This window comes from Ranitomeya variabilis, chromosome 6, assembly GCF_051348905.1.
Source record: "Ranitomeya variabilis isolate aRanVar5 chromosome 6, aRanVar5.hap1, whole genome shotgun sequence".
NCBI classification, from domain to species: Eukaryota; Metazoa; Chordata; class Amphibia; order Anura; family Dendrobatidae; genus Ranitomeya; species Ranitomeya variabilis.
Genome location: NC_135237.1, coordinates 509,243,641 through 509,257,518, shown reverse-complemented (window position 1 = coordinate 509,257,518; position 13,878 = coordinate 509,243,641). Strand labels below are relative to the sequence as shown.

Genomic DNA, 13,878 nt, shown 5'->3' with positions numbered 1-13,878 from the left:
AGTTCTGATATAAACCATGCACCCTCATATCATTTACTATTGATGGCGGCTTATTTTTTTCTAGGACCGGATTACTGTGCGTTGTCTAATCATGGCTGTCAGCATGAGTGTGTTAATACCGATAATTCCTATAACTGTAAGTGTCGGCCAGGACATTCACTTAATGCAGACAAGAAAACTTGCACAAGTAAGTTTCTTTCCTTCTTTCTGATAATAACTATAAATTTCTGATAATGCCAACTATAGACATAATAATCCCTATTTATCACCTGAACTGATACTGCCTAATAGGCACGGATTGGCGCCCTAATAGGCACGGATTGGCGCCCTAATAGGCACGGATTGGTGCCCTAATAGGCACGGATTGGCGCCCTAATAGGCACGGATTGGTGCCCTAATAGGCACGGATTGGCACCCTAATAGGCACGGATTGGCGCCCTAATAGGCACGGATTGGCGCCCCCGCTGCTCACCAGTTCTCCCTCACTCTCCCTGTTATGCCCTGATAAAGTGAGATAAATGGCAGAAAATGAGTGACATCCTAATCTAGTACATAGATATTTCTAACATATAAATATGTAGAAACTGCCTTGACACGTTTCTCCATCCATTCAGTTCCTCAGGAGGCTCAGTTGATGGAAAAATATCATGATAGCTGTAAATTCATGAGGAGAGGATCACAGGCTGAAATGGTCCAACTGGTGGCACCAAGTCTGGGCTTTAAATGTGCTTCTGAATTAATTAGCTAGCCCATTCCCCTCTTCCCCCTTGGTAAATATTCTATTAAAATGCATCGGGCTCCCCTGTTCCCACTATCTTAAATGCGCATGCGCCTGTCACAAATTGAACACTAGAGGTTGAATTTTGTGTTATGACCTAATGCATATGCGCCACTACGCCAAATCATTCATTTGCCCCATTGAATGACATTAGTCCGAATGCTGTATGTTTTTTTTTAATGGATAGCACTCGGACCGAAAATAAAGTTGTGTGTACGAACCCTAAGGGAGCTAAAAAGGTCATCTACTACTGGACAACTTATCATTATTGGCCCAAGATGCTTCATTTTTTAAAAAGATATGTACAGTGTATAGTGACAGCCCCAAAACGGCGCCACTCCTCCACTCTGAACTGCAGCCTTCACAGTTACGTCCGAGCAGCAGAGGTGTGACATTTTTTATGTCATGAGACCAGCAGAGGACACAGGGCTCACAGCGGAGGAGCCACGCCGAGCAGGTAGAGAAATTCCCTTTTTCTATTTATGCAATATAGTCAATTAATATGAGGTTATCCAACAACGGATGCCCCCTTGACAAAGCAGCGTATCACAGCTACAGATCTATACCACTATTAGCAAAATCTGCATTAAAAGTCCGATATTAGAATGCCATTGCTCATGGAGGCAATATAGAGCAGTACTCAACTTGCTTTTGCATCCGTGATATAAAGCCGTAGTTTTACTTTACGCTGCTGTAAAGGTTCAATGAATATATCTGACTGATATTTAGACCGCAGAAAGAAAAATGCGCACAAAAAAGCTCTAAGTGTGAACCCTGACTAAGTACACTGAGAAGCTCTAAACTTTTCTTGAAGCGTATGTAATTTATGATAGCCTGGAGTTGGAGTTCTGGGATTGGACTAAAATCTACTGGCATCTGCACTGAAATATAGCCTATAGTGATGGACGAGTAACCTCGTTACTCAAGATTTCCCGAGCATGCTCGGGTGGTCTCCGAGTATTTGGGCGTGCTCGGAGATTTAGTTTGTGTTGCCGCAGCTGCATGATTTGTGGCTGCTAGACAGCCTGAATACATGTGGGGATTCCCTAACAACCAGGCAATCCCTGCATGTGTTCAGGCTGTCTAGCAGCCACAAATCATGCAGCTGCGGGGACACAAACTAAATCTCCGAGCACGCCCAAATACTCGGAGACCACCTGAGCATGCTCGGGAAATCTCGAGTAACGAGTATACTCGCCCATCAGTAATAGCCTACTCTACAAATTTTGGCTGGAGATTAGTGTACAGTAAATTATTAATTTTGCTTCAGTGAGAACATTTCATAGTAATCCCAAGGTTTACTTTTTTAGTCTTCTTAAAGCAGACATATTAACTCCTGGAAAGCTTCACAAAGTAAAAGAAGAACAGAATGTAAAGCTTTCTGTATATATACATTATTATGTTATTATTTTTTATCATTATTATTCTGCTGGAAGTGCTGTGATGGAGGAGACATCATGGCTAATAGATCTGGGCAGCAAAAGCACTTTCCAGTCTGAGACATGGTTGTGGCTGGAACCTGTGGTGTAGCCCAGACAGGGCGAATTGATATGCCTGGTTCTAAGTTCTGCTATCCTCTTGACCTAGTCCCTGGTTTCTGATTTTGTTTAGTGCCTATTCTCTCTGGTTTTGACCCGGTTAATAACTGTCATCTGCTAGCTCCATTCACCAGCCAGCAGCTACTTCATGGACACAACCCAGGGTTCCCTGTTGTAAGTCAAGATATTTGGATAGGAGTTAATGGTTGAAGGCCAGGATAAATCTGGGACTTGTGGATTGGATTGTGAAAACTCTGTCTGTTTAAGTCCTATTAAGACCTGCCAATTAGGAATGCAAAAAACAAATTCTAATTTAGTGATAATAGCTCTGGCTCTATAAAGATGGAGATTGAAATTAGATGATGCCGGGCTCTCTATTATCTCACTATTTTAACAGCTGTGTGAGACTTTCTGCTTCTGAGCTGTAAGATACTGCTTTTTGGGGGAGAATGGAAATGTGCAGCATGGAAACTGGTGATTTGTGCTACTGTTTAACTGCTGTCTCTTCATGTTGAATGTTATTATAAAGAGGCAATGTATTGTAGAGCAGCAAGAGAGGATGAGGAGGATGATAGAAAAAGCAACTATGGTAATACTATCACATTCTTCTACAGTATAGCTGCCTGTTTACAGTAGACACAGACTCAAATTACCCATTTTACAGGCAGGTGATTTCCTCTTTTGCAGATCAACCCTTTACAAGTAGTGGTGTTCTCTTCTTTTTATGCTGCTATGTTCTTTTGCATATTACTCGTTAAGAAGCAGCTGTATCCTCCTGTTGCAGATACGGAGACAAATTATTAGATGGTTGATAAATTACAATATTCTGTATACAGCAGTATTCAACCTCCCAGGCAGGATAAGAGGTCCTCTTTCAGTCCAATTTGTGTTTTAGTGATTTATTGGATATATTGGGGAAATAATTAACCATGTCTTTGATTTTATTTTGGTGAATTTATGAGAAAAAATAGATAAATTAGTTTTCCTATTGAATTATATACAGTAGTGAGACAACAAAAACAGCAAAACAGTTCAAATCTTGCAGATCTAAGCTCAAGGCTCCATGTAGTACTGAAGGAAATCATCTGGTTTGCTAATTACACGTACTTGATAAAAGTCTTATTATTTCATCTGCTGTTGTTTTGTTTGTTTCTTCCATAACCGATAGGTCATTTACTGTATAATGCATGCAGATTTTCTATATATGTATGTTTCTTTTACATGCAGAACTTACTGGGTTTCTTTTTTTTTAACCTTTTACAGAAATTAACTACTGCTTGCAAGGCAATCATGGATGTGAACAGGAATGTGTCAGCATGGACACCTCGTTTGTATGTAAATGTCATAGAGGCTATGCTCTGAATCGCAATGGGAAAACCTGCAGGAGTAAGTTGCTATAGAGATGTCATATTTCCTGAAACACAATCATTAAGGGCCAGTAAAAGTGATTATTGCAGTTATATAAAGCTGGAAAACGCAGATGAAGTCAGAACAGTTCAGCTCCAACGTATAAACATTGTGGTAGTGATATGTTGCAGCTGTCCTTCCGAGCATGGTCACCCTTCTAGATAATCTTTTTATTCGCACTAAATTGTTCTTGCTGTTGTAGTTTACTTCTTCATAGTGTAAATGGATATTGTAGGTCACGTCTTGTACGGCCAAAATATGTGACCCCCTTCCAATGAGTAAGGTCATTACTAACAAGTGCGTAAAACAGCATATAGCCAAAGACAAACCTGACCAGAATCAAGGGCCATATTGGAAAGTTGGCATAGGATGTCACCTAATAGATTTCTGCATGTTCCGGCCATCTGTTGTCATGGTCAAGAAGCCATTATAAAAATCTAAAACATCGCGTGTACAACAAAGAACTCCATTATTTGGGGGTGTAGCTGGGGCCGTGGTTGTTGGGTTGACGGGTCATGTACTTTGGGAGGTAGATGCCGGCTGCTGGGGAGCTGTCACCAAGTCATTCAGCCTTTGCCAGTGTATATAGCTACAGTCTTGACTTACCATGGACCGAAGGTGGGTTGATCCACCTCCAGTTTACGTTGCGAAGAACAGATAGGGTGCTTGTTCCACTGGAGCACACCACATCGCTCCCTACTTGAGCAGAACATAGCGTATAAAGGAATAGCATACCAAGAATAAGGCACAGAAAAGGGATTTTTATTATTATTCTATTATTATTTTAAAGCTTTTTATTTTTTTACCCTTTACCAAAAGGTTATTACACCAAAAAGTGAAGTATAGCAATGTTTTGCATCAGGCATCAAGTAGGGTATGATGGAATGTATTTCATTGGATGAAAAAAAAATGCAGAAATCCACTTGTGCCATATATGAAGGGCTGGAATCATTGGGCTGTCTAGGGATCTAGAGAGAGAACGTGGAGATTACTATTGCCCATAGGAGAACGGACCCAGTGGTGCAAAAAGCAGCGCATGTAGAGGAATGCGATGTCACACCAATCTCCACACACTCTCTGCATTTTTTGTCATCCAACAAGGACTGTCCTCAAAAACCATACTGTGGCCTGATGAAGGGTACATTACCCGAAACATTGCTATACTTCACTTTGCAGAGTAATAACCTTATTTTTGGATACGAGGGTAGAAAAATAAAAAGTATTAAAAAAACATTCCTTTTTGTTCCTATTCTTTACTTACTATGAGTGATGGGAAGACAAGCCATGCATTTGCTGCCATTAAACTGAACTGCCTGATGGCGTGATAAATGAATCTTGGTGTAGTGGATGTTATGATAACACTACTTGCTTGGTCAGTGTGAACAGCTTTAACATTTGTGGAGATAGGATAACAAACGAGACAGTTTTGGGTTGTAATCGGTAATATTCTACGCAGTCTCTGCTGGAGAAATAGCAACAGCTGCCGCCATGGTGGAGGGACAGCACTGTGTGGACTGTTTGCTGAACTGGGTAGTAGTTCTATATTGTCCTGTATGGCCTCTATAGATTGTTATGTGTTCTCTTCCTGTAATCCTTCTTGGTGATGATGAGGGAGATATGGATTCTGTGTATCCCAAGTAGTTCATTCTTCCTCAATGTCTGAGTGCGGAATGATTCTGCTGAAAGCTTAAATCTACAACACTCTCATACTTCCAGCTGGATAGTAATCCTGTTCAAAGAAAAAAAAAAATATGCTTGGTATTTGGGGAAGATCTTGGCTGACCCCATCAAATACCTTTGGGATAACTCGGACTGCTAACACCATACCAGGCTTTAGTGTTTAGTATCTATACCTGACTTCATTATTGTACATTTTGCTGTATGAATGTGAATTCTCAAGCCAGAAAATCATGAAAAAAAAAAATTAATATGTGAGTGAAGATTGTAACAGAAATCTGCGAGAATCTACAGATTATAAAGCCTAGGAGAATGTGGAAAACCACAAAACACGGCCAAAGGATCCAAAATATATTTAGAAAAAACTTTATTGGGACAGTATAGGGATTACATGGGGAACGTGTGCAAATACAAGCAGAAAGTGCAAAAAGTGCAAAAAAACCCGCTAAAACGTCTATATTAGACTAGCCACAGGTAAGGTGCCCCCACTAGCATTCTTATTATGGCCAGTAGTGCCGTACAGGTTCTTCTTCCATCAAATGCAACATCGCAGCATCGAGTGTAATAAATTACACTCGATTACTTCGTCCCCTGACGAAGGAGTAACCCTCCGAAACGCGCGTCGGGTAACACGGTTTTAGCGATATATTGCCTTACTAAATGCCTGGATGGGATTGAGGTATTGCTGCTGTGCCCATGTGCAGTGTGGCTTGTGCCTCTATGTAGGCTTTAGTTAAATGTTTACAAGTCTTGTTGGACTATCTACTATTATTTGCCACAGTAAATGCTAGGGCACAGTTGTGATATCACTTTTACATCTATGTACAGGCCACAGATACATGCTAAGAACAATAATTTTTGCTGAATTATCCATTATGTTCCCCTAGTATTGTAGCAATATGTATTATGTCGCAGTATCGCAATATGATTTACTCTACATGGCTTTTTATATTGCAACGCTAATTTGTAAAGCAAAACATGCTGCTATATGCACACATTGTGAGTGTGATAAGTCCAGGTCAGGGCGGTTTTTTGCACTTTTTGCACTTTCTGCTTGTATTTGCACACGTTCCCCATGTAATCCCTATACTGTCCCAATAAAGTTTTTTCTAAATATATTTTGGATCCTTTGGTCGTGTTTTGTGGTTTTCCACATTCTCCTCCTCTTTTGATATACCGTATAAATTGCGACTGATCCATTTAATGTCCATGATTAATTAGCTTATGGAATTGGAGAATAAATATTCAATATATTAATGATATGATGTTGCTAAGTACTATTCTTGTTTTGGCATTCTAAGATTATAAAGCCTGTAGTTTTGCAATCAAGTGCTCAAGAAGTATGGATGTGATACTCAAGAGTGCACGTAGTATTGACCGTATATTTCTAAGGGCAGATGCAGACAGCCATAGATTCTCTCATCCGAAAGAATTGGGCCGATTATGCAAATGACAATCTGATCAGAGTGTCAGCATAGTGTGATCCGATGCTCTTGGATAAGTGTGAGGAGAAGATTCAGAAATAAATGTCTCCATTTGGTCAGTCTGCGGAAAATCGGACTGCACTTAGATTTCATCCGAGTGCAGTCTTATGATTTCAATGGACTCGTTGACTTGCATGGCCGAGTGTAATTTGTATATCGGGTGAAACTTGGAATACACAATCAATGCATTGAACAATGATGGCGTCCAACGTAAATATTTATTAAACCCAATTTTTCGCCACTTTTTAGAAATCACCTGGCATGTTCAGCCATCCCTAATTGCAGGACACTTTAAACCTTGTCCACCTGTGAACACACACAAAATGTCCCCCAAAATATCTATTTTTATGCAAATTGACATAAACCCCGCACACTACGTGACCCCTTTTTGTGCGACAGTCCTGCAAAAAAATGGATCGGATTTTTGGCGTATGGTTCTGTGATCCCCAATAGAGAATGCAGTATTGCATCGGCGTCAGTAGATCTCCCCCAGTGTCCTGCGCATAGGAAGAAAGTGGGAGAGAAACTGTAATTCTTGGTGACAATCCTAAACATAACGAGGCTCTTCAGAATTCATGGCGCTCAGCAGAATGTCGTCATCCTGGCCAAGTTTTCTTCTAGTTCTTTAATCTTCAGTCGGTTTTACGAAACCAGACATCATTCTGAGCCAGAACGAGAGAAAAAAATCCTAAAACTTTATTCTGAGATAAACAGATGTTGAGTTTTCTAACAAAAAAAAACCTTTTTCACAAACATCTGTTGGTTGAACGTGGTCTTAATCTTCGTAGCAGACGTGCAGCAATCACAGCATAAAACTACCTGCAGGCGCTTGGTGTTTAAGGACACATGATTTATTGTTTTGTTTGGTCCCTTACAGTTTTGGATACAGAAGAAGTGAAGCGCGAGTGTTCCGAATATTGTCAGCGAGCCAGTACGCATCTTATACACAGTCAGCGTTAATTGCCGGCATCTGGAAACATGATCTGCTCTCTAGTCTGCTGGGATTATGTCACTTTTTACTTATTACAGGAGATCTACACATTTTGCTAAAAACCTTAAAGGGATTTTTCTAACGCTGCTGGGAGTGGTGCTGATGGCGTGGCGTCTTCATTATCTGCAATGTTGTCAGTGCAGATCACTGCGCTGATGCGATGGTCAGAAGTGCTGGAGAAGCCTGTTAAGGTTCACCTGTAAATGAAGTCATTAAAGGGGTTGTCCAGGACTTTTACTATGGGCCTAAGAACTAACAGGAAGGTAGTTGCTAACTACCTGCCTGTTCTACCCAGCTTAGGGCGGTGACCGATTCCTGTCGATGATCCAGCTGCTCCACGTCAACAGAGCAGCTCTTCTTCTACCGGGCTGCTCTGTCGACGGGGTATGACAGCCAGCTCCCTGCAGATAGGCAGCGGGGAGCCGGATATCAATCAGCATGACATTGGCAATCACAGGGCAAAAGAGAAGCTGTCAACGTGATATCAGAGGAAGCTTGTGAATCGCTGGCATGAGCGGTTGGTGCAGGCAGAGATTGGCGCTGAGCGCAACAGGCAGGTAGTCAGCAAATTCCTGCCTGTTACTTCTTAGGGACATTGTAAAAAATAAATATTCCCCGATAACACCTTTAAATTTGTATCAGCTCATTTGCATTGTTCTTACTCTTTAAAGGGGCTTCCAAGATATATGTATAATTCTGCCTATAGGCAACATTAACATGAAAATGATTACCGGTAAATACTATTTACTCACCCTTCATTTCAGCATTATGTACCTGCTGCTTCCTGCTGGTATACAGTTTACCCCACAGTACCTCTGCAAGCACTCGCTAACATAAGCCTGAGACCGCCTGTTGGCTGCAGGCTCGGACTGGTCCATGGGCGGGGAGGGAAATCCCCTGGTGGGCTCCTGTGCAGATCTGGGTCCCCAGCCCACTGTATGGGCAGTACTTGGCATAATTCACTTGATTTACTCTGTACAGAAAAAAAAGCAACATCTCATCATTCATTAACAAAACTACCCAGTGCATTACTACATGGAGATATAGGTAAATTTATGGACGAGGGTAGTGTAATATTTGTATGCAGGTGAAAAGTGGGCCCCCAAAGTCAATGTTACAGCTGGACCCTTGGCACCCCAATCCGACACTGACTGGGACGTTTGCAGCCTGGCAGGTAGCAGCGAGGATGCAGCGCTCCAATGAAGGGTGAGTATTGCGATATTTCTTTTTTTTAGCGCTAGTGTTGCCTGTCTGCCGCATTTTCCATATCTTGCACTTCCCCCTTTTCAGGACCAAACCAAATTTAGCATTTTTTTTGCTTCAGTGTTACCACATTTAGAGATCCATAAAAATGTAGTTGTCGTAGAAGGGCTCGTTTTTTGTTAGATGAGTGATATTTTTCGAAGGCAACATTTCTGGGTATACTTAACTTGTTGATATTGTTTTATAACTTTTTTTATTGGGGCAATGGAAAAAAAAAATTCACCGTGTGGCATAAGTATCACATTATCTTTATCGATTGTGAGGATACCTAATAGGTTTAGTTCTTATATACTTACTGCTTTGGCACAATAATAATAGTATGAAAAAACATGTTTATTTTGTAGCATTCCGAGAGCCGTAACGCTTGATATCTTTCTGCCGATGTAGCTGTGTGTGAGCTGAGTGATTTTTTAACAAAACCATATTGAGATACAAATAACATGTTAACCTTGTTTTACGAGCCGGCAGAATACTGTATATCTGTATTATTATTTTTACACATTTGCAAAATGGAACGAGTTTAATGGGATTTTTTGTTTTTACTTTTAGCGCACAAATTTTTTTTATTTTATTTATTTTTTAAAACTTTTTTTTTTCTTGGAGGACTTCACGATCCACTGGTCACTACAAAGATGTCTTCACATACTCAGTAAAAAAAAAAACTGTCAGGGGATCTATTAGTCCACATTAGGGAAAGCGCTAAATATTGCTGGAATATAGTATTCCGAGTTTATCCATATCTTGTGCCATTGTAGTTTGCTGCACTCATCCAGGCATGATGTCCGCACCGCTGTAGTTTTGTAAGCGTCCAATCGCCCCGATTATTCCTAACCGGCTCCAGTATTTCTGGATGATGTTGATTCTGGGTTAATAATTCTTAATACTGTAATTTATTTGGACTGGGTTTCCTAATGGAAAAATCTCTTTCTTGTTCTTTTTTTTATCATTTTAGATTATAAAAAAATCTAAAGAATCAAGGCAACATGCTGAGTTTCAGCTTTTGAATATGGTTATTGAGCAGATTCTTCTTCTTTGTGAAGATATTGCAGCTGGACCACAAAGAGACTGTGCTTCGTGCTGTGCCAGGATACTGGCATTTCACTGAGCCCTGTCTGTACCGCACACAGCAGCCCGTCTCTGCTATTCACCGTGCAGATCAAACAGTCTCATTACATTATCAGGTTCGGGCGCTGTTACAGTCTATTCTGTAATTCTGCAAAATTGTACTTGACCTCGTTTTCATCCTCCAGTAAACATTATAGAAATACATAAAAAATGTAAAAAAAAAAAATGTCCAGTTACAAGTAGTGAACATTCTATCCATCAATGGGAAGCACACGGCACAGCTTGCCAAACTAGGCCAGTGCGCAGAGAGTTGGCACGTGTACGACACCGATCTCATGGATGTCATCGGCCCTGAAGGAAACTTTACACAAAGTTTGGGAATTTAAGGAAACCTTTTTTTTATTTGTCCAAAGAAGACGCGACTTCCCCAGACACAGGATACCTCAGCTCGGCTGAATGCTCCTGCTGCAGTAGTCGTCTGGATGCTGCTCTGCCCCGAACATCTGCCAGGTCAGGGGAGAGTAGCGAGGCCTCCTTCCACATTAGACTATTGGCTGATCCCAGTGATATTTGTGGGTTCAGACGACTTTAGCCTACTATATTTGGGGGCCTTTTCGCTATATGATGTGGGGAGACTGTGTTCTCTACTTGCCTGGCTTCCTGAGTGAACAGAAGACCCCACTCGCCTCCTCCTCGGACCCCTGGAGCCTCTTGCTCCAATGTGCCAGTCCCTAGTACAGCTCAGTTTCTAGGGCTAACAGTATTTTGCTGGAAGCTCTGGTGCCGTCTCTGCTTTCCTGAGGCAGTTTACATCTGTATAGGTTCACATCACACTTTCCAGGCTCATTCACAACTTTCTGAGCATCCCGTCATACTACTCCTTTATATAGATGCACAAAACTTTGGAAATAGCCTACATCCATTTGACTTTCTCTCTACCAGTACCACATGTACTGTACTGCTCTCTACCTGTATTACATTTACTGAATGGATCTCTACCTACACTACAAGTGATTAACTGCTATTTACCTCTTTATGTACTGTACTGCATTCTACCTGTGCTACATGTACTGCACTGCTCCCTATATTATATCTACTGTACTGCACTCTTCCTGTACTACAAGTGCTGAACTGCTATTTACCTCTTTATGTACTGTACTGCATTCTACCTGTACTACATGTACTGCACTGCTCCCTATATTATATGTACTGTATTACATTCTACCTGTACTACATCCACTGCACTGCTCTCTACCTGTACTATATATATTGTACTGCACCCTACCTTTATTACATGTACTGCACTACTACCTACTTATACTATGTGTTTTTTTGCTGCTCTCTACTAGGGCTACATATACTGCACAGCTCTCTACCGGTATTACATGTAATGTGCTCTAGCTTTAATATATGTACTGCACCGCTACCTACCTGTTCAACATGTACTGTTCTGCTCTCTATTTGTATTACAGTGGCATGTAAAAGTTTGGGCACCCCTGGTCAAAATTACTGTTATTCAGCAAGCTGAAGAAGAAATGATCTCTAATAGGCCTAAAGTTAAAGATAACACATTTTCTTTGCTGTTTAGGCAAAAAAAATAAAAAAAATAAGTAAATAAATTATATATATATATATATATATATATATATATATATATATATTAATATATATATATATAAGTCGTCTATCTTCCTCCTTGGTGTTGCTGGAGGACGTCTGTGTTCCCCCTTGTTTGTGTATCCCATGTGTCTTTAGCGGTTGTGGGGATTGAATAGCACCCATCCTGTCCTTCCCAGTGTAGGGCTTATCGCCAGGGTCAGGCAGGGATTAGTGTTATGATCCTAGTGGCTGAGGATCACAAAACGGACTAGCTAAGTTTATGAACATAGACACGAGCTCTAGGGAGGTGGTAACTGGACTGACCGCAAACCTGATCCTAACCAACACACTAAAGGAAGCCGGTGAACGTGCCTAAAATCCTGGACGTCTCGACGCAGCCTGAGAAACTATCTACTCCTGGAGGGAAAGTAAGACCTCACTTGCCTCAAGAGAAATCACCCCAAAGATATAGGAAGCCCCCAACAAATAATAACGGTGAGGTAAGGGGAAAACACAAACGTAGAAATGAAAACAGATTAAGCAAATGAGGCCCGCTAATACTAGATAGCAGAAGACAGATAGGGAACTGTGCGGTCAGTAAAAAACCCTATGCAAAATATCCACGCTGAGAATACAAGAACCCCCACACCAACTAACGGTGTGAGGGGAGAAACTCAGCCCCCTAGAGCTACCAGCAAGCAAGGAAATCACATATTAGCAAGCTGGACAAGAAAACAAAAATAAACCAAGAAACATATGACCAATGATGGTCAAAAAATGAACCAAGCAAAACTTAGCTTCTCTTGAAGAGACTGATAACGAAGGACTGCAAGAGAGCTCCAAAATAGCACTGAAGACATTGACAGCAGGCAACAACTGAGAGTCCAGGTGAACTAAATAGGAAACCAGCTAAGAGATAACGAGACAGCTGATCCTGCCTCAGACCTGCAGAATGACACAAAGAACCACCAAAGGGAGCCCAAAGACAGCACTCACACAGTACCAGTTGTGACCACAAGAGGGAGCCCCAAAACAGAGTTCACAACAGTACCCCCCCTTGAGGAGGGGTCACCGAACCCTCATCAAAACCCCCAGGGCGATCAGGATGAGCCACATGGAAGGCATGAACCAAATCGGCCGCATGAACATCAGAGGCGACAACCCAGGAATTATCTTCCTGACCATAGCCCTTCCACTTAACCAAATACTGAAGCCTCCGTCTAGAAATACGAGAATCCAAGATCTTCTCCACCACGTACTCCAATTCGCCCTCAACCAGCACCGGAGCAGGGGGTTCAACAGAAGGAACCACAGGCACCACATACCTCCGCAACAAAGACCTATGGAACATGTTATGAATGGCAAACAACGCTGGGAGGTCCAAACGAAATGACACCGGGTTAAGGATTTCAAAAATCTTATAAGGACCGATGAAGCGAGGCTTGAATTTAGGAGAGGAAACCTTCATAGGAACATACCGAGAAGACAGCCATACCAAATCCCCAACAAGAAGTCGGGGACCCACACCGCGACGGCGGTTGGCAAAGCGCTGAGCCTTCTCCTGTGACAACTTCAAATTGTCCACCACATGGTTCCAAATCTGCTGCAACCTATCCACCACAGAATCCACCCCAGGACAGTCAGAAGGCTCAACCTGACCCGAGGAAAAACGAGGATGAAAACCAGAATTGCAGAAAAAAGGCGAAACCAAAGTAGCAGAACTAGCCCGATTATTAAGGGCAAACTCGGCCAATGGCAAAAAAGTCACCCAATCATCCTGATCAGCAGAAACAAAACATCTTAAATAAGTTTCCAAGGTCTGATTAGTTCGCTCGGTTTGACCATTCGTCTGAGGATGGAAGGCCGACGAAAAAGACAAATCAATGCCCATCTTAGCACAAAAGATCCGCCAAAATCTGGACACAAACTGGGATCCTCTGTCAGACACAATATTTTCAGGGATGCCGTGTAAGCGAACCACATTCTGAAAAAATAGAGGAACCAAATCGGAGGAGGAAGGCAACTTAGGCAAGGGCACCAAATGGACCATTTTGGAAAAACGATCACACACCACCC

At 41.7% G+C, this 13,878-nt stretch overlaps 1 protein-coding gene across 2 annotated transcripts in view; it reads left to right on the top strand.

The window, feature by feature from the left end:
- Positions 1-13,878, top strand: part of MATN2 (matrilin 2) — a 192,502-nt gene that overhangs the window by 108,073 nt on the left and 70,551 nt on the right. For both annotated transcript variants that reach the window (XM_077270918.1, XM_077270919.1), the window contains exons 7-8: positions 65-187; positions 3,580-3,702. In XM_077270918.1, coding sequence (XP_077127033.1) covers positions 65-187; positions 3,580-3,702 — 246 coding nt within the window. The remainder of the gene's footprint in view (positions 1-64; positions 188-3,579; positions 3,703-13,878) is intronic.